This window comes from Lethenteron reissneri, chromosome 19 (assembly GCF_015708825.2).
Source record: "Lethenteron reissneri isolate LAM-NWPU_2019-01 chromosome 19, ASM1570882v1, whole genome shotgun sequence".
In the NCBI taxonomy this organism is placed as follows: Eukaryota; Metazoa; Chordata; class Hyperoartia; order Petromyzontiformes; family Petromyzontidae; genus Lethenteron; species Lethenteron reissneri.
Window position 1 is genome coordinate 3,083,923 of NC_083797.1, and position 27,539 is coordinate 3,111,461.

The following is a 27,539-nucleotide window of genomic DNA, read 5'->3' on the forward strand; positions in this document are numbered from 1 at the left end:
ACGTATCGCCACCGTGGGTGCAGCCCTTGCCGTGGGACACGTGCGCGCGTTACGGAAACAATTTGACACAAGCACGACGCTCGACTCGCCTCCACCGCAAAGGGTCGCCGTGCGTCTCTAATCCTACGCCAGAGGTCGCAACCGGGTACCCGATACCCGTACCTTACCCGATACCCGGCTACCCGTACCCGGCCAGGTACGGGTATGGGTACCTGTTTGCGACCCTGGTGCGGCCAGGTACCGGTACGGGTAGGCCGTGAGTCACTGGTGAGTAACCGTTTGTCACTCATTTCGGGTAGGGTACGGGTAGGGAACGGGTACCCGTACCCGGTCGGGTACGGGTACGGGTACCCATTTGCGATCCTGGTGTGGCCGGGTACGGGTACGGGTAAGGAATCAAAACCCATTTGCGACCTCTGTGACCTACGCATGACCGTTGGCAACCAGTCCACACGGTGAGGCTGCGCCTCCGTTGATGATCAGTGGTCACCAGCACTCGGGCGGTGCCATAGCTGAGCAGGAGCATTTTAGACGCTGTTTTTTTTGCGGAAGTTCGCTGTTCAAATCCCACAGGCCACTCAGTGTCAGTACTGCGGGCGTATGGACCGTGCATTGACGTGCTGGCTTCTTCACAGTGGACGGTAAATATCCCCTGGTGTCATTCGAAACGAGCAGACCATTGTGTGCTGGTTGTCATTGTTCAAATGTGGAAAATTCTCCGCAAATGATTAAATCGGGAATATTCATATTTACTGTTATTGCTTTGCTGTTCAAATAGTGCAACTCTTGATATGTGATTGTTTTTTTCATACAAGCGTATGCGAATTAACGTAACGCGCTTCACCAAACAGGTCCAGTGTCAAAAGGTAAAGATGACGGTGCAGCCCTGCAATCGCTTGGTTACGCCATTGCTGGCAGATGGGCCTCCACTGGAGGGAGCTCCAGAGATTCCCTCTGGATACTCTCAGCGACTCAACAACGACGGCCACACCTCCGCACACGAGGTTGGAGTTACCCAAACAGTTAGTCTACCACATGCACGTCCTGCCGATTAACTAGACGTGGTGAATCCATTAATACTGCTCGACGGATAGGGGCGGGTGGATTTAAGAAAATGTCACCATCGTTTCAACTGGCACACTCGGAGATCAAGCCGGCACTTGCACGGCGTCCTAACCGATACACAACGGTAGGAAGCATCCTTTGGCCGAAAGTTAAAATGTGGTGGAAAGATGCGTTCTCGAAACGTCTTGATTGCACCATGCACATTTGTGTGTGTGTGTAGACAATGGATGATTAATTATCCGTGTCAGTGTAGTTCCGTTCAAAAAAAACCAAAATCGTTCCAGTCTCACAGAGCACGCAGTACGCACCACTGCTGGCCAAAGGGAATACAATGCGGGCTTGTTGTTGTTGTTGTCAAATTTGTATGAGAATGTTACAAGGCCTCGATTGTCAGCAAAATTTATCATCGCAATGCTCATTGTGCATGCGTGTGTGTGTACGTATGTATATGCATATATGTGTGTGTGTACGTATGTATATGCATGTGCATGCGTGTGTGTGTACGTATGTATATGCATGTGCACATGTGTGTGTGTGTACGTATGTATATGCATGTGCATATATGTGTGTGTACGTATGTATATGCATGTGCATGTGTGTGTGTGTGTACGTATGTATATGCATATGTGTGGGTGTGTTTACATATAATATCCTCCTGTCCACGAAGCTTAAATAAAATCTGGTATTGGCTGAAAAATGGATTCCCAATGAGCTATGGGAGGAGGGGGGGGGTGGGACTGGCTTGTGTAAAAGGTATTACTGGTGGCACGAGCCAACGACGGGTCATACAAGTATAATTTTCCTTGGCAGCCTACAGTCAACACGATTATATCTGTTAAGGAATGAGAATAGAAATTAGCATAATAATTACATTCCATTGGCAGCCACCAAACAGGGATTTTTATGTCACTGGGAGGTGTACTTGGCTTTGTCACGTGCACAGCCATCTCCGCTCTTATTTGCCTTATGGGGATATTGAGGCATTCAAAAACTGGGTTTTCAAAATCTCAATGCCAATTATGATAAAGGTCACCTCTCTGAGATTTTAGAAAGCAAAAAGTCATGTTTGTTACCGTTAATGAGAGGCAGTTTATTTCTAATCCAGTCCTAGAAAGAAAATACACGTTTTAAATCATGTCTGGTGTGTATTTTATGAACTTCAAAATGTGACAACCACTGAGCACCACTAATGGAATGCATGAAGACTTGTGAATACACATTCGTTATTATATGCCCATAATCACGGAAAATGTCAGTTGATTGCTATTTATCTGGCATATTTATAAAAATAGGGTTGTGTGTCTTAACCATGAACCATACTTTGCGGTGTTGCTACGAGTAATTTTCACCATAATTGAATGTAACATTGCAGACAATGTTGCATATCGTGCTGTCACTCATTCCTATTTGTGGATTTTCTCAGTTACTCTCGACAAACTCACATTTTTCCAATGCGTCGTAACACAATATTACAATCCTCAATGCGGTCTACCACATTTTTCTTCCTCCTTATGGTTTTCTGAGCAACATGACCTTGGAGATCATCCAGCCTGGCATTTTGGAGACATTGCCAACCCAAAGGAGTTGTTATTGCAGAATTATTACACTAAGTGGTTTCAGCATTGATTTATCACAGAGCCCAGTGTCTCATTCATGATATTCACATCAAACCTGCAGGAAGCCTTTAAACAATAAACCCCCAAAGAAATCAGACCGTTTGCAGGAAATGTAAGTTTTGTTCATTGTTACGTTTAACGGTGTTAATTACTCAGGTATTGGCTTATTTTCTATTGACACATTCCGAAAAATATTATGAACATATCGTTCACACTCACCTATTAATTGTTATATTGACTATTACCTTAAATACTGTTGATGAGATTCAAGGTCACACATTCATCTTATGCTGTCCCCTTCCTGTTTCATGAGGATTATCATGAATTACTCGACCAGAGGAGTTCACGGATTGGACTATGTCCAGATCATTCAAGGATTTGTGAGCTCCTCACAACATCCAGCCTGGTTAAAGCCAGGATGGATCGTAGGCAGGCCATCCTGAATGTTTCTAACCGGTGCAGATGTTCCTTTAGTGGGGTCCATGTTTAGCAAGTATAGAGAGGGGAGGGCGTGACTGTGGCCGAGAAGACCCAAAGCTTCGTGTGGATTGACGGACCAGGTAGCTTCCACACACCGTTACGCAGCCGATGAACAGATAATGCCGCTCGACTGATTCGGAGTGAGACCTCTGCTGTCAAACCGGAGCTAATCATAAAGCACACTGGATCACAAACATGTTCTCTGACAACAAATATGGAACAAAAGCTGAACACTATTCAAAGAAGTATAGAGGATGCATGCTGGGAAATTATACTGCATGTCAAAAAGAGGATACAATGGGTTAGGGAACACGCGTAAAGCGGTCACCATTGACTCTAAAGAAAGGGAAGTGGGCTTGGGCAGTCCACATCACTCGCACAGATCATGGCTGATGGACGAGTCTGGTGATGGAAAGACAGCCAAAGCGGAAGAAAGCACCCAAGAGGACGGCCGATCTGGAAATAGAGCGACGAGAATGATGTTCATGTGCAGGAGAGAGATTGCTGGACCCATGAGTTAGTATATGGGCCATTATGCTGGCACATAGGGCTTACTGTTCTCTCTAATCACGTCACAGGATCATTAAAGTCCACTGTGAAGAATACAATGCATATTTACGTGGTTAACTGCATCCACAATATTAGCCAGGGCGGCCGCTAGGCTCGAACCGAGAAACTCTGCAGGAAACAGGAAATTCAGGAAACGCTCTACGCGCTCAGTGCTTGCGACCGCATGCGCGGCCACACTTGTTGGGGTGTGCGTAGTTCTTGCTCAAAGCGTGTGTCCTGAGGTTGCTTCCGGCTCTCTGCATGCCCGCTGTGATGTGTTAATTCAATTCTTATCCCCTTGCAATTTTCACGTTGACAAATGTTCTCATTTTTAATATCGCATACATTTCATCGCAACACTGCGCGGTGACACAATCATTGTGGTGTCGGGTGTTTGCGCAGAAACTAACATCAATCATCATCAAAATCCATTTCTACTCCACCGTTGGATGAAGGGTTTTACTTGCTGCTGATTACTGGCCTGTTGTTTGTGCAGCAGCAATCCATCATACACACATGCCGTGATATCATCAGTATGTGTCCGATTTGGTCATACCTTATAGCATGTTTTTTTTTTCTCGTAATGGTCACTCTTCAAAAAGATGCAACATTACCATTACATTTGGTATACAATTCGAACATATTTATGGCCACGTCATGATCATTGCAGCTTCCCACATTTTATTGTGTACGCTGTGTGAATGAATGTTGAACTAAAACAACGATTATGAATTTAAAAGTGCACATGTAAGCTTGGTGGTGATGGGCATGGGGCAGTTGTTCTTGTGACAGCTTGACAGGACATCAAACACTCATGGCAATGAGCCTCATACTGAGCACCCCGTGAGATGACATGGCACGGTCATAAATAGATTAAAACTCTGCCATGATACATCAAAGTCAAAAGATATCTTGGCTCCGGATAGTGAGAGGTCCATCTGCTGCATTTTGCTCTGTGAAGGAGGTCTTTAGCGTCACAACATATTTGTCTGATTCCTGCCGTGCTGGTAAAAAAGAACAAAAAGTGAATCATTCAATTAGGCACGTCCACATTTGCACTCGCTCCGCAGGTCGACAAAATGTGCAGCGAAGTTGGATGCCTGTGGTTCCAAATGATTACTCTTTAAATTGACAAAGGTGATGCTGCAGGGGGTATGGTGTCCTCAGATTACTCAGATTGTAAATGTTTTGGATCTGCTGTATTCGTGACGAATTGGCATGTTTTGTTTACGTGACAAACCTTACTAACTTCTTGGTTCTTTTGGTAAAGTCACGTAGAAGGGAAGTAATAAAATAATAAAAATAAAATATAATAAAATAAAATAATTCTCACGACGTTTCGGCTACAACGCAAGCAGCCGTCTTCAGGTGAAGAATGAGACACTACCAAGCTAGGAGCTTATATATACGCTGCGTTGGAGGTGCACCTGAAGACGGCTGCTTGCGTTGTAGCCGAAACGTCGTGAGAATTATTTTATTTTATTATGTTTTATTTTTATTATTTTATTACTTCCCTTTCTACGTGACTATACCGAAAGAACCAAGAAGATGGATCCCTGCAGTCACGAAAGCTTTAAATCGAAATTTAAACCTTACTAATTGGCTGTGTCGGGTGGTGGCGGGTTTAACGACACATTTATATTTACGCGATCTAACCCAAACAACCCTGTATTGTGGAGGGGCATAGTGGTTGGCACACTCGACTTGCTATACAGAGCTCGCCGGTTTGATTCGATCGCGGCTATTGAAACAATGGCAGTTCTTAAAAGCTTCCGCATCTGTCCACCGAGTCATATGAATAGGGTACATCACAGTTATTTGCTCTGCTGGGTCACGTGTGGTGATATCAAGTGTGGATACTCTTACTCCTTGCAAGCTGTCTGGCCAGCGTGGACGAAGAGGCCAACCCCCTCGAGAGAGAGGCATTTTTAGTGGAGGCCCTCCTGCTAGCAGTGGCATGGTTGAGTAATTTCATGGTTGCACCTTCACACTAGATTCCAAAGAACACAGGATGAGATGTTACTATCCTTTGTGCAAGCACTTCCAAGAGTTCATGAACAGTGAGCCTGGTGAAATTTGGGGAGCGCATCGTCAGTAGTGACCCTTTGGTTCCTAGGGTGTTTCGGCCTTTCATACTATACACCCTCCCCAAATGCGGCCAGCGACAGGGTGATCAATCCTACGCTTGCGTCCCATTCCCAATTGGTCATAGGAGTTGCCTTGTTGTTGGTAGCCAACATCCCATGGGACTATGCATGGCAGGGGCGTCCTCCTCCCTGAGTCAAGCATTGTTGACTGCATACCTCCTGGCCCTCTCACTTTGGGGCCCAGCTGGGGTCTTTCCTCTTCATCCAGAGCCACTGACTGCTGCCTTCTGCCGCCTCCGATACAGCTTTGATTGCCGAACGCTGGCTCTGGCCCTTAATTCCCAGGTCTCTAAGCAGTCTGGTTGTAGATGTTGCCACAAAACCTCTGCAGCCGACCTCCACTGGTCGGACTTCTGTGTTCCAGCCATGATGCCGTGCTTCGGCAGCTAGATCGGCATAGCGCAGATGTTTTCGCTCATAAGCCTCATCTACTGAGTCCTCCCAGGGTACTGTGAGCTCAATGATGAAGACCTTCTTGAGCGAACGGGACCAGAGCACCACGTCAGGTCTTAGGGTGGTGGTTGCGATCTCCGGAGGAAACACAAGTTGCCGGCCAATGTCAGCTAGCATTTTCCTTATAGAGTTTCGATCAGGAGGTCGACAATAAAAATAACAAGAAGGCCAGTTTTTTTATTCGGTAAAATAAAACCTCAATTTGGTAAGAGCCTGTGGTCTTTAATAAATAACATCATTAAGCAGTACTTAAAGAGCTGCATGTGCCTCTTGAGCCGCAGGTTGGCGACCCCGGGTTTAGATGGCAACATGGGTGGCTTGCATTTCAAACCTGAGCAAACCCCACGATACAATGATGTCTACAAAAATAGAGAAATATCAAGTATATATTTTTATTGCCATTATCAATGCCGCACAACTTTGTGATGCTACGGAAGCTTTGGGCCAATACTTTAAATCGTGCATAAAAATTACTCATTTATTCTTCCTGTGCACCGCATCCTATCCAATGTATTCATACATTTTTCGTACAGAAACCTCTCTGTCAGAGGTGTTCCCCCGTGGTTTTGATGTCAGAGCGCTGAGCTGATACCACTGAGATGCTGGATCTGAATTTTGGGCAGTCGACCTGCGATTAAACCTGGATATCAAGTCTAGAGATTTTTCGGTCTCAGCCCAGTGATCGATTAATATAGAAAGAAAATGTTAGTTCACTTGATTTGAAATGCAGCTACGGGAACATAGCTTTTGCTGTTCGAGAATTTGTTTCATTTATTGGCATAGTCTGTGGGAAAGTGTGTCACCTGCAGTGTAATGGGGATATAAAGTCAACTGGAAGGATCCTTTTAGGAACAGCCACGTGATGTAGAAAATATGTATGAATGTATGTTGAACTTACTTCGCACCGTGCGAGAGCCAACCATGCTAATCAGAGGGGCATAATGATGCATTGCTCAGTGTCATTTCCAAGCACATTTTTCATCTCATGACATGATGTCGATAGCACAAAATGGAATACATTGGGAAAAACCAAAAAAATAGCAGAAACATTAATAAGAAAAAAACATAAATTTATCTGTAAAATTTTTAATCCATTTTAATTGACCATTATTTATTTGCTGGTCACTTGGGATTTGCAGACTGTTCGGACAGCCATTAGCCATCCGTTTTGTTGCCTTGCCCAAACTTACGCACTTTGAAACTCATATACTTTATCTACGTTACTTATTTATGTTTAGTGATTTGCTTACCGTTCCCATAATTTGCATTTGTATCGTTTTTTTGTATTGCTTGCTGTAAATTTCTGGACATATGTGAAAAAAGAGCTTCATAGCTCATCGGATTTCTGCAGGATAAATCATTAATGCCGACGTGGGTGCCTGCACCCACCAGAGGCTGGCTCTCAGATTCTGCACTTTTTATTCAAATATTGTTTTTCTCATTAATCGTATTCTAAAATTTTTAGGTCCATTTAAATATTTTTTCTCATTAATCGTATTCTCAAAATTTTAGGTCCATTTAAATATTTTTTTGTTTCCGTTTTCTTAGTTTGGGATTTAGATTTGTAAAATGTGTTAACTTTCATAGTTCATGAACTAAAATTAAATAAAGTTGATATCCTTGGAATATAACACATTTTTATCTTTTTTGACGTATGGTTCCATCAGTAAAACATTGCAGTTCTGTGTATTCTCTATGTCAACATTAGTAGGTTTTTATAAGTTAAAGGTTCCATCACATGATGTCAATTTTGGCATTTGAAGAATATGACCCCACGGAGGTGCTGAAACACTTCCCGTTACATCATACATTCACATCAATTTGAAAAACATTGTTATCGTGTCATTCAACTTTCACATATCTAGGCCCGATTTTGAATATGTTAGAATAAACCGAAAATAAGGAACACACCCCTTCTGTATATCATGTTAATTAACCAACATTGCATAATTATTCATTTCTATGTGTGTTAACGTCCTAACATGAATGAACCCATTATGGTCAGTTCGCTACAAGTGTGTTCTTACATTGTGTTCCATTGGCTTAGCCTCTTGCCCATTGTGACAAAATCCATTGGCACATCACCGCTGCTCAGCTGCTGTGGCTTTGTTCGTGCACAGCTGTCGAGTTAGAGCACCTTTAGATATCTTGGTAGGTTAAACTATCACAGATATGACGCCTGAGGAAAATAGTTACGGTAATAATATTGCCGTGCGGTGGAAATAAGCCGGGGATAAGTGCATCGTGAAAATGTCTCGCCGCGTATTCTCTTGGTTGAACAACGCGTGCGGCATATGCCACGGCAACAAATAAAATGCATTTCAACTCTAAGCCCACATTCCGAGGGGTCCGCTTGTTAGTGCAGTGTGAAAAAGACAACTCTGCTTCAACTGACGCCCCAAGAACACCTCGGCAAGTGCATGCAATACGCATCGGGGGTCTTTGAAAGAAAAGGCAATAAAAACGGGAGGGCACAAGTCATCCTCACGAGTGCCCCCCCCCCTCCTGCTTCGTTTGTTCGAGACTCATTCATAATTAAGTCGGGTCTATTATAATCGAACCCATTTTTTTTTTTAAATCCACATGTCCGACGCACGGTCCATTCCAGCGATACGCTACGCTGTGTCCTGCGCTACAGATCGGGATTTTACTGGGTCTGCTCTGAACTTTGTTTGAATAAGTTAAAATACAGGTAGTCCCCGACATACGATGGAGATGCGTTACAACGACCCCATAGGTCGAAAATGGCCTCCAAGCCTACCCAGGTGATAATTTAGCAAAACAGAGTAATTTACAGTACCGTACTGTATAAACTATATACTGTATGTATTTATTAATTAATTACAATACTGAATTGCACGGTAAAATGTAAAGTAAAAAAAACAAGGTAAAGTCTGAGCCTACCTATATGAACTGCAATTTAATAGAAAGTTTTTCAGTAAACAATCCTATCTGCTATAAAAAAAAAAGTACAGTATCGTACCTCGTAAGCTGCTGCGTTTGCGTGCCGCGCGAAATATAAAATATTTAACAATTTTGTCGTATCGCTATCGCCATCGTAAGATCGAAATATCGTAAGTCGGAACATCGTAAGTCGGAACATCGTAAGTCGGGGACTACCTGTAGAGCACTGCCCTACGCATTAGCGTTGGCGCAGGGGGAGTGTGACGTCACTGCGCGAGAACCCCGATCATGCGGTCGACGTCATCACGCAGATGTGGCGCAGTGACGTCACCACCGTAAGCCAGCCAGCCAGCCGGGCGCCCAGCAAGCAAAGCTTTTAAAAAAATTAACCCGTAAAAACAAAGTTTTTCACTATAAATCCTTTATATGCGTGGCATCGGGGCGGCTAGAGTCCTCTCGTCCTCTGGCTTGAGATGGCTGCCACCTATGGGTCAGATGATTGCCTGCCACCATTAAGCAATTGGTAATTACATTTTTTTTTCCCTAAACAGTGTAAAATTTTGGAAACAATTTTTGCACGGAAATTAATTGTCACGCACAACGAGTCTGTGTGCAAAATGTCAGCTCGATTGGATCACGGGAAGTGTGTTAAAAAACGACCGAAAGATTTGCACGGTCGTAAGCACGCAAGCAAGCAAGCAAGTGAACTTAATGTAAAGGATTTAAAAATATATGGGATGACATGCGATTAGTGGGGAAAGAGGAGGGTGAGGGGTTATTAAACTATTTTAAAACAATGCTTGGATCAGACTTGGGTTGTTTATTGTTTGATGAATTGTTTGAAAATATAAATTTTATTTTTTTATTACTGATAGATACCATGAATAAGCATGCATTTGAATGCATCTTGTTGGCTGCTTACCTTGGTTACATTTTCAGAAGTAACTGAATCGTCAGCCCTTTGTTTTAACAATGCATTTTTCTTCATTACTTTCATTTGTTAATGTTGCATTTCATTTAATGTTTGCACGTTGCAAAATATTTCGTTGCTGTGTTTAGAATTTTGGAAGAGAACAAAGGGTGTTATTGTTTATCTGCTGCTGCATAATCCAACACGTTGTGAAATAATACTCATATTAAGTGTAGCTGCTGTATTAGTAACGCATTAACATTACTTTCACACCTTCAAATACTATTGCTAATGCTACACAATGTCACAACAACATTTCAAATTCACAATTCGAATTTTAGAAATGTAGTTATTCCATTTTTAAAATGGAAAGTTCTCAGTGGGGGGGGGGGGGGGGAAGAGGGGGTGAGATTCGTATTTGGAACACACATTTTTCAAAATTCTGAGATGGAAATAATCCATGAACACAAATAGCAAAAACCCAACACATGCATCAACGACACTGCCCCAAAGAGGAAAACCATATGATAAAGAGTATGCAAGAGAAAAAACCCAAGAATAAGAGTATGCAGGAGGTCAATTTCTCCAACTTTGCCGATTAAAAATCTTCTCCATTTTAGTGCAGTCTTATTGACCGGTGTTCTGAATTTTTTACATTTTTACATACGTATTCTTTCACAAAAAAACATAGTGTCTCTGTCCTAATTAAAGAATCATTCATTTAGAATAAAAACAGACCACTCTTTTAATGACATTCCTTGTACACTCTTTTGCTACGACGGTAAGTAATACTTCGGCAGTAGCTGCAAAGTAATTACTTTTTCATCTTCAACTTTCAATCTGCATTTAATCAATTTTAATTGTGGGATGGATTTGACTTGATGAATGCTGCAGAAGATGGATCGCAGTGGCAGCAAGCAAGGTTAAATAATTGTGGGGATGCGCATTGTGCTTAGCTTCGCTAGGGGCACAGATGACAACGTCAATTGTTGTGAATCTATCACCGCGTTGATCATCATTTTGCAATGATTTTAGAATGTCTCTGAACGCTGGACCCTAGAAATGCTGCTGTCGCCATCGTTGTATTGGTTAGCTCAACCTGGACTGCAATTTCATAAGTCGTCGCTTCACTCCACCAGGCACTCGTCGAAACAATGCTGTAGGTTTCTATTCTTAGGTTTTTTCGGTAAAGTCACGTAGGTAAAAAATTTAAATTAATGAAAGTAAAATAAAAATAAAATAAAAATCACGACGTTTCGGAGGCAACACAAGCTCCCGTCTTCAGGTGGAACCGTCACAGTACGACTGCTGCCTCCGAAACGTCGTGATTTAATTTTTATTTTATTAAGAATATGAATCCTTGCAGTCACGAAAGCTTCAAATCTAGAACTGTAAGTTTCTATTTTATATTAATTCCGCCATCTCTGTCTCCACCCAGCAGTATACATAGATAATTCCATAGTGAGTCACGTGTTATGGGGTAAAATGTGGGTGCTTCAACCTTTTGCAAGAAGTCCGCCCGTTCGTTGAAGGGTCGGCCAAAATTGCTATCCAGTGGGACTCTCTAGAGCTTCCTTAAGTGGAGAGTCTTCTGGCAGCAGTGGTGTGAGCAAGACATTGTCGGGATTTACCTTATTTACTAATCCAATATCTGCATTTTCCATAAATATGCTAAATTCCTCTGTTGATATGTAAATGCCTTTGTCAAGGCGCTCTCCTCCTCTAACCCAGCTCAAATATATACGCTGCCAAGCTTGGTGGTGTTCATTTGGATGCTGTCTTTCTGACAGCCCTGTTTTTCACCTGAGGACGGCCGCTTGCGTTGTGGCTGAAACGTCGTGAGAATTGTATTTTATTATGTTTTATTTTTATTATTTTATTATTTCCCTTCTACGTGACTTTACCGAAAGAACCAAGAAGATGTACCTTATCATTTTACACTGGAGCACACATATTCCTTAAACGTGTGTAAAAAAGATTTTTTTTTACTTTTGATACGAACATTTCTGAATGCATTTCCCACACGAGGTCCAATTGGCTCGGTTCGCTTTCCTTTGTACATGGACCGGGACTGGCAGTTGGGGATTGATGGCGATGGGAGGGGCAAAAGGGAAGTGACAGGAGATGGGGGTGTTCATGGGGGGCTAGGCATGGCCGGATTGCTAATACAGAAGCTTCATCATCGTGTTGGTCAACAGAATCGCATGATAATCAGGTGCCTGAAATGTCTTTGTGCAAACGAATGTATTTCATTATCGGTTTTCAATTTTTAACTAAACCTTGATGACAATTCTTTTTTTGAACAATACGGAAATATACGTGCACCCATCGATCCTTTGTCATATTTGAAATCGTCAATATTTAGGCTGAATGTATCTCACAAAATAAATTAACGCAAGAGTTTTGAATCGAACAAACGCTACGCTGGTTTTAAATGTGCCGCACATAACAATATTTGTTATGCATCAACAAAAAGTATTAATTTTTAAAAGTTTTAGCTGCTAAAAAAATTCTATGAACCTTAACAAGGCGGCAGTTGGGAACATTACCGCAGAGGTTCGTGCGCTTCACCACAAACCCAACGAACTCACCTTGATTCCCAGCCACAGTCAATGTCCGTGGCGAGCGACGCGCGATCTGATCCTGCCCCCACCCCTCCCCCCCTTTTTACCAAGCCTCACCGACCAGTGCGGTGAAGTATGGTCAACTCAAACAGCGATTGCTGCACAAAAAAAACAAGTAACCCACAAGCTCCCGGCAGGCGTATGCTACACCGGTCATTAAAAGTTAACCCCGGGTGCGATGACCAAAATGGAAACATTACAACTCCGTCACGGAAACGGGTGAGGCGGCGGTGATGTCGGGCGATGACCGATGGCGACAGTGGTGCAGTTGAGCGCGTTTTGAAGAATTATACATAAATAGTAATAATCATAATTTTCAAGCCCTTTTTGTCACTCAACCGCGAGAATGCAGGCTACCCGTGGTGAAGCACGGTCAATCAACCCCATGACTGAGGTTGACAGAGCATTGGAGAGGCCCTCATACAGCGGTGAATTGACAAGCGTTGTCAAATTATTATTATTTAATTGTGATCATGAACACGGCTAAAGATGTCTACTTGACAGTAAGTGAAATGAAGCCAGTTCTTTGGCTGGCTGGTCATTACCGATGCTGCGAGCAATTCTCGGATGTCACTTGGAACGAATATTGCCTTGGCAGCTGTCGTCCTCATGGCCATAGGTTGCGTTTGCCCTCCTTCCTTCTGCCAGGAAGTGTGGCGCTTAGTAGTGCTAATTACTCCTTGGTGGCCAGGTAATTGGACGTGATTTGCATATGCATGATGTTTCCACTGGCATCCATTCATCATGACCCTCGGAAGGATAAGGAGCACACGTCATGTGACAGGGCAGCAAGTGTGCAGCTGTGCGAGTGTAGCTTCAGGGCATGTTAATCTTCTGTTTGTATATAAAAAAGTTTCTTATATATATGTGATGGTCACCGAGTGAGTGAGTGATAGTAATTGTGATATTATAGAAAGGTGAAACAATGGAAATTTGGCACGAATACGTATTGTATACCCAGGTGCTGTATGTGTTGCCTGGATGTTGAGTAGCATTACTGCAATGGGCAAGGTCAACCTAAAGTTATACATTGCTTGAAGTCTCGTGCTAAACCCTGACAAATACATGATTTCCATAATGAGTTAACCAAGCCTTCTCTCATTTACTAATATAAATATCTAGAACGCCAAGTTTATGTCTGGCAGACGTAGTTACAAATAATAGCAGTCGTTTAGTTCAATAGTCCAATATATCATACTACTGTTAAAATAATTAATGACTCGAGTTCAGGTTGGCTGGTGTTTGGTCATTCCTCCAACCTGGCAGTGACTCTATTGTTAGAGGCTGTGGGCTATGGCCATCGAAACTAGCTGGGTAACTGGCTAAATCGGATTTTCTGTGCAACAAATAAACGATGAATTCATTTGAAACAGCGGAAGAAGTTCAGAAGACGTACTAATCATAGACAGCGACACCGAAAGGGTGGAAGTAACGAATACAGAAGTGTGACACGGTTAATTTAATATTGCTATTTTGTTTTAAATGTGTGGTCCTATTAATGTATTTAATTCACCGGAATATTCCTTGAATCCTAGATAATATAAAAACCCATAGATATACATAGATATGCATATAGACCCATAGAGACACATTAAAGACGAGCCACACAGCAGGGAGCGACTGTGGCCATGCCACCCGCACCGTGGACCGCGCAGTGAACCCATAGTGACACGTGGAGACACATAGAGACACAGAGACACAGAGATCCATAGAGATACATAGAGACACATAGAGACACATAGAGACACATAGAAACACAGAGATTCATAGAGACACATAGAGACACATAGAGACACATAGAGACAGAGACACAGAGATCCATAGAGATACATAGAGACACATAGAGACACATAGAGACACATAGAAACACAGAGATTCATAGAGACACATAGAGACACATAGAGACACATAGAAACACAGATATTCATAGAGACACATAGAGACACATAGAGACACATAGAGACACAGAGACACAGAGATCCATAGAGACACATAGAGACACATAGAGACACATAGAGACACATAGAAACACAGAGATTCATAGAGACACATAGAGACACATAGAGACACATAGAAACACAGATATTCATAGAGACACATAGAGACACATAGAGACACAAAGATCCATAGAGATACATAGAGACACATAGAGACACATAGAGACACATAGAAACACAGAGATTCATAGAGACACATAGAGACACATAGAAACACAGATATTCATAGAGACACATAGAGACACATAGAGACACATAGAGACACAGAGATCCATAGAGAGACATAGAGACACATAGAGACACATAGAAACACAGAGATTCATAGAGATACACAGAGACCCGTAGAGACACATAGAGATACACAGAGACCCATTAAAGACGAGCCACACAGCAGTCTGACTGTGGCCATGCCACCCGCACCACGAACCGCGCAGTGACCCCACTGCGGCCTGCACGCCTTCAACGCAGCAGCAGCAGCAGGAGGAGGAAGGGCGACACGACACGAACTCTCTCTCTCTGCTGAAGCCCTCTCGTCGTGTTATTTTGGCATTTTATAACGTAAAAAAGCGGACTACTTCAAGTGCTATGGGTACAAGAGGATTGTGAGAAGAGTATGAAAATAACAGCTATCTTTTATATTTCGTCGCAGAGCAACTGGATCTATACTAGTTGAAATAACTATAATGCACAGTTTATACTGTATTCTCTGTGTTGTTACATGCCTATTATGATGTATTCTATAATGGAAAGTTAAGCCAATTGTCCGTCCAATGGATGTGGGTGAAGCCCTCCCCATTCTAAGTTGATCATTGGAGGTTGTTTGGCCGTACTTCAACATGCAGTGCTGACGCACGGCCAAACAACAGTGCACTGCTCGTTGGTGAAGATGGGATGGGGCCCAGGATCGGAGCACGTATCAAAGGCCACTGATCTTGGTTCTTTCGGTAAAGTCACGTAGAAGGGAAATAATAAAATAATAAAAATGAAACATAATAAAATCATTCTCACGACGTTTCGGCCACAACGCAAGCAGCCGTCCTCAGGTGAAGAACGGGTCTGTCGGAAAGACAGCGTCTGAATGAAACACCACCAGGCTTGGAGCGTATATTTAAGCTGGGTTGGAGGGGGATAAGCGCCTTGACAAAATCATTTGCATATCAAGAAGAATTTAGCATATCTATGAGAAATGCAGATATGGGATTAGTACTACTTGTGGAATGCGTAGGAGGTGGGCGGGGGGTTTCAAAGTCATATTATGCCCGTGCATTATGCAGGATTAGCAGCATCAAAGGGAGGGAGTAAGCTTAGCATTAATAAAGGGAAGGAATGTTAATAGTATGGAGCTGCAGCAACTAATATGCTTATAGACTATACATTGTAATATTTAACTATGTATTATTCTACCCACCCTACTGTATACCACACTGCTGTATATTCACTATACAATTACGTTCATCAGGTTCATAACACAGTGCACTAACCACTGCCACACTTTCTACGTAGGTCCGTGGAATTTCCACCACTAGCTTTTGAGCGTGGGTAAAGATGCAAACTGTTCATAACTCGTGTGAGCACTGGGACACTTTAGCTCGATTACCTGTTGTAATGGGTATTTCGTTCAATGTTTCATTATTGGTTTAAATATTATAATAATAATAGGGTGTTGCACTTATTTGAACGATAAAGTAATGCTGAAAAGTGAAAAATTAAACAGTTCACTAAAACGCTTTATTCATATCAATTAGTGCAGAAGCATTAATGCATATATATGCATTTCAGCTATAGTTTAACACGTAGGCTTTCGCGAACAAAAAAACCCCTCTATTATGGATTTCAGCTACAGTCTGGTATATCGTTTTAATATGAAAATTCCCTAATGCACACCCCAAGCTCGAGGATCTGGTATTCCATTACACAGCAATGAACAGTAATGATCCCCATTAACAAAGCGATGTACCATGCCAGTGGGTGGTTGGCTTCTGTTGCCCAAAGTGCATCGCAAATACATTTTTTCGTATCACCTAAGTTCGACAAGTAAATGGGTTGGTCGGGACCTGACAGAATGCTTTCATCTCTCGAAGCATGCACAGTATAACAGTTGTTAACGAAAAGTTGTAATTGACAGGCCAAGTTCCTGGAAACACAGATAACACGATGTAACACAATTGTTGTTCCTGGGTAGTAAGTGTTATTTCGTAATTGCTTATGCCTAAAAAGTATAGACAATGGCTATTATTCTCCACAAACTTTGCTTTTGTGACCAGGACAGTGATATTTTGAAATGTACCTATTTTCAATGAGAAATTGGCGAATTTGTGTCTTTTCGGTTCACATAGAGTCAGAAAAAACAACATATGAATCAAAATGAACATGTATTTATACTAAAGTAATACAAAAATTACTACAAAAGATTTAGAAGTGAGTAGTTTTTCGAGATTTACGATTCAACTGTAAATCACTTTCACGAATCAGCCCCCAAATGTAGTCTCCCATCATGTTCTCGTTATGCTGTCCTTGGTAGTGGCGTTCGAAGTCCAGTATATCCTGGTGGAAGCGCTCACCTTGCTCCTCCGAGTACGCTCCCATGTTCTCCTTGAATTTATCAAGATGAGCATCAAGGATATTAACTTTGAGGGACATCCTACAGCCTATTGTGCCGTAGTTCTTCACCAGTCTCAACCAGCTCCACGTAGTTTTCGACATTGTGATTGCGTAGGAAGCCAGAAACCACTGCGACAAAGCTGTTCCAAGCCACTTTCTCCTTACTAGTGAGCTTCTTGGGGAATCCATTGCACTCCAGGATCTTCTTTATCTGTGGTCCGACGAAGACACCGGCTTTGACCTTTGCCTCACACAGCTTAGGGAAGAAGTCTTGAAGGTACTTGAAGGCTGCCGACTCCTTATCTGCAGCTCTGACAAATTGTTTCATAAGGCCCAATTTTACGTGCAGTGGTGGCATCAGCACCTTCCGGGGGTCCACCAGTGGCTCCCACTTGACGTTATTCCTCCCCACACAGAACTCGGTCCACTGTGGCCAGTCCCGCCTGTGGTAGCGCGCCTTGGTGTTCCTGCTGTCCCAAAGGCAAAGAGAGCAGGGAAACTTGGTAAAACCGCCTTGGAGACCCATCAGGAATGCCACCATTTTGAAGTCTCCGATGACCTCCCAGCCATCATACTTCAAGGCGTCCAGCAAGGTCTTGATGCTGTTGTAATCTTCTTTGAGGTGCACCGAGTGAGCCAGGGGAAGAGACGGGTACTTGTTACCATTATGGAGCAGCACGGCTTTCAGGCTCCTAGATGAGCTGTCAATGAAGAGACGCCACTCATTCTGGTTACAGGCGATTCCGATTGCCTCAAACAGACTGGTCACATTGTGGCAGAAGCAGAGCCCATCTTGACGGGTGAAGATGCTGTAAAAAGGTTGGTGACGCTTCCTCTGATCTGTGACTTGCACACTTTCAACCAACACGTTCCACTGCTTGAGCCTAGACGTCAAAAGCTCGGCATTGGACTTAGTGAGACCAAGATATCTGATCAAGTCATTGAGGTATTTTTGGTTGGGGTAATATGGGCTTCTCTTCTCAGCTCCACCTTTGAAATTGTCATCTGGATCTACAACGTCTTCCTCGCTCTTTGACTTTCTGCTCTCTTCTAAAGAAGGCTGCTCTCTCTCTGGAGGAGTTGGTACGGGGAGCTCATGGCAGTGTGGCACCGGGGCGATGGATGAAAGAAGGACCGAATACATGATAGCAGGGACATTCTTGCCAGTCCGACGTTTGGAAGGGTCCACCATGCAGAAGTAGCAGTTGCTTGAGTGGTCAGTGGGTTCCCACCAAATTCTTGGGATAGCAAACTTCATGGCTCTTTTTTTCCCTCTGTACCATCCTACAAAAATACATTTATTTCACCCATGACTAATGTGTAAGAGATTCTCGCAACATTTTTCATATATGATATATTTTTTCAATAACATTGAAAATTGTAAAACATTTTAAAATGTAAAACTTTTACAATTTTTCTTACAAATTGTATAACATAAAATTCCGAGTAGCTTGTCCATCTTACCTTACAGAGGTTTTTTTGCATTGCTCGCAGGTGAGATGAGGTGCCCAGGGTTTGTCTTGATCTCCGACAGGCATGCCGAAATATGCCTTGCAGGCCTCACACATCGTAGCAGATGCTTCCACAGAATACTTATTCGCTCTTGTCTTGATAAATTGGCCACAGACATAGCAATATGCGTCAGCCGGATGCTTGCAGCCTTTTGATGCCATCTCAGAAAAATGCAGACATGTATCCACTTAGGCAGCTGGAACGAAACTGAACTAGTGGGCTTAAGGCCCCTGTATTTATACTACTATTTATATTACTGAAAAGTTCTCGAATGTTCTAGAAGTTACTCCAAGTTTACTCAGCACTGAATCTATCTGGAATGTTCTGGAAAATAGGTACATTTCAATGTCATTGTCCTGGTCACAAAAGCAAAGTTTGTGGAAAATAATACCGATTTTTTGTACTTTTGAGGCATAAGCAATTAGGAAATAACACTTACTCCCCAGGAAAAAAAATTGTTACACTATAATCATTCTATTGCTACATGCATATTCATATTTGTGTTATACATGAACTGATGGAGTGGATTGTAAACCAAAGATCTAATGGCTGCATCGCTGACGGGACTGTGTCACTCAGCTGGCCTGGGAACACCTGGGAATTCTCCAGGAAGAGCTATAGTCTGTGTAAAGTATAGTGTATTGTATAGTAGTGTGTAGTGTTGTAGTGTATAGTTATATTGCTGGAGTCCGTCGCCAGAGAAAGGGAGGTCTGGACCACGCTACTCAACATGCTGCCGCCGCGACCCTCACCAGGACAAGCAGGTTGAGAAACGAACAAAAACGAACGAAACGAAAATTTGAATTACTACACTTTAGCGATGGTATACATATAAAACAAATATAAATGGGTGAATTTCAGTTTGATTCCCCACTATGGCTCACATCAGTGGCGAGCGATATCGCTGTTGCTCAAGCTCCCCTCTTCAACGAACTGCACTGACCAGTTTGGTGAAGTCTCGTCAAACATCATCCCCATGACCTTCATCTAGAAGTGGACCGAGAAACTGCCCCCAATTATTTATTTAACATTATTATGTCATTGTCATTTTTTATGACATAGTAATTTCCACTAGCAGTGAACATTTTTCTAATTTGGCATTTTGCCTATGATGCCAACATGTTGTGAGTTTCCTTGTGTAAATGATGATCACTGGGTTTTTATTGTCCACTTTATAGAAACTTGTCTTGCTTATGGCTTAATATAGCATGCATTGCCAGGTGGTTGTGGGAATAAGATTGTTGACCCTGTAACAAACTCGCCCAGAAGCAAGCGTGCTGAACGCAGGGCTATCAAGACAACACAGATGTGCGTTGATTTGTATTTACATCGCACACTCTGGTAATGATTTTGTAAGCCTTAACGCATACATGCAGCAATCCACATATACACTAAATTCTAATTACATCATACAAATTATAACATTACGTTATGCAATCGGAAAATATGATGGAGCTGGTTATATTTTCACGTGTATCATATTTGTTATATTTATAGATAGCGTACTATGCAGTGAATTAAATGTTAATCCACAGAGGCAGATTTGTAAAAAGAGGTTTGTTGTACCAAACAACTTTACGTATCTGGCTTGCTCAATTCAATTTAATCAATCTACGGTACTCTTGAGCTCACTTAGATTCTAAGCGTATAACTTTCCAGGAATCTCTTATGGGAATTTATACACAAATCACAATGTTTGTTGTAATTTCATTTATCAAACGCATTGCTCATTCCTAGTTTAGGCCTCTTAACAAAAACGCCGACTTGTGCACATTTTGGTTTCCCAGCATCATGTTAATTGCCCCGTGGCTTTACTAACAATTGCTCAGCAAGGTTCAGGAAATGCGAATTAAAATAATGGATGCCGTGCGTACTGTCAGTACTTTAATTGCCAGGAAAGATGCAAATAACGCGTGTGGGATGTTTCTTTGGAGGAAAGGCTTTTTTTATAAAAATAAAAGCCTGTAAGATTAATTTCAATTTTGGAAATTAAAAAGCCATCAGAGGCTTTCGTGCGCAAGTCTTTCGCGTCCTTCTAATTGCGTTTTGTCACTGATAATAGCGCACAAGGGACGGCGGGCAACAAAGGCAACTCTCGCCTCGGTGCGAGGATTGTCAGAGGACATTAAAAGGATTTCTTCCGCCATCTGTTGAGTGGCAAATGCCCTGCTTAAGCTGTCAGCAATGAGTTATGGAGGGGATGGAAACTTTCAAGGCTGCTGCAAAGGAGCCGTGGGACCCCCCCCCCCCACGCGTCTTGGAAGAAAGTGTGCGGTAATATTAACACAGGTTCTGACTGATAAGCAACGCGGCGAGCCACGCAACTGCGTTGGATTACGATGCTGTTTCCACCCGGGAGTTTTGCGCCAAAAAAAAAAAATCGTGGCATTTCGCAAAATGTTTGCCTCTCATACGAGTTCATTATTACATTTTAATTGGAAGTTATGAAACTGCTTTCTATTTTTGGTTCGTTTTGTGCAGGAAAAATAATTCGCATGCAATTATTGACTTTCCACAGGTCTATATTTCTCCGAATGTGTATTACATTGCACAATATTAAAGTGGTATTGCATTATTATTGATGGAGCTGAACATGAGTTTGAAAGGTTGCACATGCCAAGAATGGATTTCACAAATGGTGTTTTCCCAGGTAGCATCTCGCATTCGCCTGCTTTTAAGCTGCAGCCTGATGTAAAGACAAGGCTGATGCTACGGCTATTCCCCGTAATCTCAAGGAGTGTTTTCTTGCAACGTTACACGACAGCAAATAGCAAAGGACCATTGTGCACATTCTGCAGCCACTGCTTGGCACTCCGTGGGCGTTATGTATGCATGCTGAACTTCTTTCGGACCGTGTGTAGCCAAACCATGCTATTTGGAGGTTATCATGGGTGGTGCCAGAATTTTACAAATCGTGAGGGGGGGGGGCATTCTACTTCACCGCAAAGCATGGGGGGGGTGGGGGGGCAAGGCTGAAGGGTGACGTCGCCACAGAATGTAAGTGGGGGGAAATGAGCCATTCCGTATGACAGAGGAGCTAAATATGCCGAGGAAAAATTACACGTGGCAGCTTACTGTATAAAACATGTGAAGGACGTGGCTTTTGAATGTCTGGCTCAAAGAGCCGTGCATTTATTTAACCCATCCTGAAATAAGTAGAAATACTGTTGGCTAAATTCGTTCTCAGTGTGCGATGAATGCAGTAGGAAAGTTCGTGTTCGTGTGCAATTTACCGCATTGCACGTTTTGCTAATCGCCAGTGCACAGCGTTTTTAGTGGGGGCTCAAGTGACTTGTTCAACATTTTCGTCTGCTGAGTCGGAGAGGGTGAAGCGTCATTGCCTCACCCCCCCCGCCCTCCCCATGGCACCAGCTGTAGGTGTCAAGATCATGAATGACATGGAATGGAGTGTCACTGACCCACAGTAAAAATGAAACTAAATTAAAGAACACAACGAGGCCAGAAATGTTCTCATTTGTCAAATGTTAACATTCCAATTATATTTTCTTGAGGGTTTTCATAGGCTGATATAATATTGAATGGCAGCTCATTTATGTATTTTTAAAATTGTACCAGGCAAAATGTGCCCGCCACCCCTCCGTATAGAGTATAGACTCTCCCCTGATAAGGCTGATAAGGGTCACTGTCAACCCAAAGCACCCAACCCTCGCATGTACCCTCCATGCACGCATTCTTCTGTGAGTGCCGGACATGCGAAAATGGCAAATAAAAAAAATAGATTATAAATATTTAAAAAAATAATTGTACCGGGCAGTGTGTTATAGACTAACAGATACATGCAGTTTTTTTTTCACGTATGTATTTATTTAGTTATTTTATTATTTAGAAACATTAGTTGTGGAATAGTTAATAAATATGGAACATTAATTTGACACTTCATGTTTTCCCTATAACTGCAAGCCAGGGTATGTTTGCTTTACATAAATGCATCCCAGCCCTGATGATTTTAAAATCTTAACACAAACTGCTTTTATTTCTGTATTTTACAAATATATGGACGCAATAAATCTTTTAAGGCTAAACAAATATTACCATTGTCAGCTACATTTTGCAAATCAGTACAATTTTAAAAATAGGATAGTTTTTTTTTCATTTTGATTTCATGGCATAAAGTAATGAATTGTTTGTAATTTAATATGTACCACAAAAGATAAAGTAGAATTTGTTTTATCGGGGCCGGGGGCAGGAAGGAAATCAAAGAACATTTAGCACATAGACACCATCGGTAGGTGGCCTGAACTCATTGATCATCCACAAAAAGGCTATACTTCAAGCCCTAGGACATGAGAAAATTCTGTTCCCGTTAGATGTTAATGATACAACACCCAACTTATTTTTTGCTAGTTTTATGCGTTGACCTTACAGACACATTACACACGCAACTCGTTCTTGCTAATGATGCACTTATGGTCACTCAAGCATTCTCTTAAAGCCTGACTGATTTTCCAGCTGCTGCAGACAAGGGTGACAAAAGTTGCTCAGACGAGTCGGTGCATCTGCTGAAGCATCTTTACACCCAGAACCCAAAGACGAACTGCAACACAGGTCGGTACATCGCTGCGGCATCGAAGTTAAACATACTTCCTCTGATTTAAAGCTTTCGTGACTACAGGGATTCATCTTCTTGGTTCTTTCGGTAAAGTCACGTAGAAGGGAAGTAATAAAATAATAAAAATAAAACATAATAAAATAATTCTCACGACGTTTCGGCTACAACGCAAGCAGCTGCTTATTATGTTCTATTTTTATTATTGTATTACTTCCCTTCTACGTGACTTTACCGAAAGAACCAAGAAGATACTTCCTCTGCACACAAGCGTGTAGAATGAAACGGGGCATATCTATCCAACCAAGGTGAGGCCTGGTCTGCTTAAATGATGTATTTAGTCTATGTACACATTTTCAATGTAGTTGCATCTCTATTTGCACGGCGATACACTTAATCCCAGGCATCTCTGTATTTGACGTTCACTGATATTTCCCAGAATTTGAACTCTTAGTTTGTATGTGGTCGATGGTAGAGAAATAGCTTCTCGAAGTCAGCTTGGTGTTCAATCTAAGTAAATTTAGTAACAATTTAAACTGTCTACGTGTGATAAGATGTTAAAAAGTCAGTAATTTTGTCACACTTTTGGAGAGAAGAGTGATCCAGGCACAATTCCACAATTGAGGTAATTCATTTCGATGTGAACATTTAGTCAATAGGTCTGCCAAACTGGTCCCACTTCTTTGATGATGTCCACAATCAACATATATGTTCCAAAAGCGTCCCCTCTTTAATATTGTGAATGCCATTCTTTACTTATTCAGTGATGACATCTGGAACGTTCCTCTTCCAGGTTCAACAAACGGGTTGAACCTGGAATTCATGATTTTTTTCGAGAAAGAGCTGTAAAAAAGACTTGTCCACGAATGTCAATCAATATTCTGTCCCCGTCACGAGCTGGGGTTCCGTTGTTCTCCTTAAGGGCTCCCATTTGCGAATTTACAATTGTCAACCTCTTTTTATTTCTGCTGCCTTCATGCTCTACTTGCCAGTCATGACCAGAGGTCGTAAACGGGTTTTGATTCTTTACCCGTACCCGGCCGCACCAGGGTCGCAAACGGGTATCCATCCGTACCCATACCCGACCGTACCCATACCCTACCCGTACCCGGCCGGGTACGGGTAGGGTACGGGTATCAGGTACCTGATTGCGACCTCTGGGATGAAGCCATGTTGCAGGCGTGGGTGGGTTGATTCTAGGAACGTGAATTGTGAGAAGAGACAAGACGTTGGGAAATGAGTGACAAACAGTTACTCACCAGTGACTCACGGCCTACCCGTACCCATACGGGTACCCGTTTGCAACTCTGGTGCGGCCGGGTACGGGTAGCCGGGTATCGGGTAGGGTACGGGTATCGGGTACCCGGTTGCGACCTCTGGTCATGACGTCCTCATTTATTTAATTGTTGTGCTCTCTGATTTCGTTTTTCATTCTTCTATAATTGAACGAAGTTCTGTGTATGTAATATTCTCTTTATCATCTTTGTCATATTGATCCTCTCAACTCGGAGATCTCTCTGGGCCTCAACGAACACAACACAGGAAGTGATCACGGTGCTTTAGAAATGCAAGTGGCACTTCAGCGTCGGCAAAAGAGAAGGCCAAACCAATTACGAGCAGAAACAATATTGTTAACTAGAAACAAATCGAGGTCATGGGGTAGCAGCATTTCAACTAACTCGGAGCAATAACATACACGTCTCGAGAAGTTAATTAAATGTACATCACTGCTTTAAATAATGTAAGAACATCGAAAGTAGGGGAAAGGCACAAAAGCGAATAGAAAATCCACAACAATATGCGTGTATGGGCCAATTACTGAAGGTGGACCAGCAACAAAGCAATGACGTACAAGTCACGTGGGAGCAGGATGGAGTGCCTTTTGAAATTTTTAAAGTGAAACGCAACACACCATATAATTACAGACAATCCACATTTCACGTTACCTGTGGATTCGACCCATGTTGTGGATTACAATGAGAGGCGGGGCGAGGAGGGAAATTGCTCAGAGGACAAACACGAGTGAAGAGGCATCTTGTTGACTGCGAAGAAAAGCAAGTGGTTCTAGATTTGAAGTTTTCGTGCTGCAAGGATCCATACTCTTTGGTTTTGTTTCGGTAAAGTCGCGTAGGTAAAAAAATTTATGAATTCAAATGAAAACAAATAAATTAAATCACGACGTTTCGAAAGCAACAAAAGCAACCGTCAGCAACTGTTGACTGCTCCAGCAAAATTACGCCCCTGTAATTTTTACGCCCCAGTATTTTTTGCTGGAGCATTCAACACCTGATGATGGTTGCTTGTGTTGCTTCCGAAACGTCGTGATTTAATTTGTTTTCATTTGTACGTATTTTATTTTTTTACCTACGTGACTTTACCGAAAAAAACAAAGAGTAAAAGCAAGTGGGTCTGGGCAAGACATACATTGCAGGAAGGGTTTGAGACAGCCGATGGGTGAGACTGGGTGGAGAGATGGTAACCCAAGGAGGCGACACTCCAGAAGGGGACAGCCATTGTCAAGGTGGAGCGATGAGCTCGGCTTATACGCAGGGATTACATTAATCGTGGCATTGCAGGACGACGCGGGATTACAATAACATGTGGAGGCCTTCACGCAGCAACGGAGAGAGATCATGGTTGACGCTCGTTTGAACTATTTGTTCCACTTGATGGGCCAGGTTTATTGCGTTTTATTTGACAGCTTTTTTGGGAAGAATGAAAGTAGATTCTGAATCTTCTTGGTTCTTTCGGTAAAGTCACGTAGAATGGAAATAATAAAAGAATAAAAATAAAACATAATAAAATAATTTTCACAACGTTTCGGCCACAACGCAAGCAGCCGTCCTCAGGTGGAGAAGAGGTCTGTCGAGAAGACTCTGTCGAGAAGACTCTGTCTTCTCCACCTGAGGACGGCTGCTTGCGTTGTGGCCGAAACGTCGTGAGAATTATTTTATTATGTTTTATTTTTATTATTTTATTATTTCCATTCTACGTGACTTTACCGAAAGAACCAAGAAGATGAATCCCTGCAGTCACGAAAGCTTTAAATCGAAATTTAGATTCTGAATGTACAACGAAGCTAATGTCAAGATAGTTTGGTTGTTGGTTAGAACTATTGTTTTGATGCTTTTCTCCTAAAGCACGAATGGATTAGCTTTGTCTGTCTGTCGACAACACGGGGGTTACGATAACGCTCGTAACGATGATCCTATATGAATGGAATTTAAGATTAGAGGTTGTGTTGCTATTAGAAACTTACCGTGGTGAAAACTTAGCGAGAATAAGCAAAGTTCTCACCCAAAACTTGCCGACAGTGATAACGGGTAAAGCCTTCTTGTGTCAATGTGATGAGATTGCACGCCAATGCGTTCGTTAACGTTTTTGCACGTGGCGTCATCTTGCAACATCACGTGGCGTGCAATGCCATCTCGTTATCCGTCTCACAAACGAATGTTATTCATCACCGGCGACGACTGTTCGACTGCTGAAAGGGAAGCTTCCCACACCCAAAGCTGCGACCGTAACGTAACAATCCACCCAGCAGATGCCTCCGAGCTGAGTGCATCGCTCCGTGTCCGTGGCTTGTTTGTCCTCTCTGGGGGACATTTGCTTCCCTTGGCTGCCACTGTCGGTACGCAAGTGGCAGCCAAGGCCATTATCATCCTTCTTGAGACATATCCTGCCAAAGCCCACTTACTTTGCTAAGCATTCCGGATGTTATTTATAACTTGAGTATGTTTTCTAATCCACTCGTTTCACTTTCTGTCTCTCAAAATAAGTCGGCGTACACCTCTACGCGCTTGTTTGCACACTCTGAAGTTGTCTTTCTTTCTAGATTTGAAGCTTTCGTGACTGCAAGTATTCATATTCTTAGGTTTTTGGTATAGTCACGTAGGTAAAAAGTTAAAATTAATAAAAGTAAAATAAAATAGAAATCACGACGTTTCGGACGCAAACACAAGCTTCCGTCTTCAGGTGGAACCGTCACAGCACGATAGCTGTATCAAGTAAATGAGAGATTACAAGAGATACTACCTGTATATATACTGGTTGAGGGGGGGGATGGGCCAGGAACGGCACACTTTTTTATTATTATGGTAAGGTGCGGCTTGAG

At 42.4% G+C, this 27,539-nt stretch overlaps 1 protein-coding gene and 1 long non-coding RNA gene across 2 annotated transcripts; one reads left to right on the top strand and one right to left on the bottom strand.

Annotated features, from left to right (window-relative positions):
• The first annotated feature begins 505 nt into the window (after nucleotides 1–505).
• LOC133344050 (uncharacterized) lies at nucleotides 506–23,399 on the top strand. Its single transcript, XR_009755303.1, has 3 exons — nucleotides 506–641; nucleotides 852–1,004; nucleotides 23,329–23,399. It is a non-coding gene; the product is annotated as an uncharacterized LOC133344050 (long non-coding RNA).
• Nucleotides 4,611–19,059, bottom strand: LOC133344070 (uncharacterized). Its single transcript, XM_061554013.1, has 3 exons — nucleotides 18,811–19,059; nucleotides 17,416–18,630; nucleotides 4,611–4,714 (listed from the first exon to the last, which is right to left on the bottom strand). Exons 2-3 carry the CDS (start codon nucleotides 18,602–18,604, stop codon nucleotides 4,611–4,613), a joined length of 1,293 nt encoding a protein of 430 aa, XP_061409997.1. The 5' UTR covers nucleotides 18,605–18,630; nucleotides 18,811–19,059.
• Nucleotides 23,400–27,539: the final 4,140 nt, after the last annotated feature.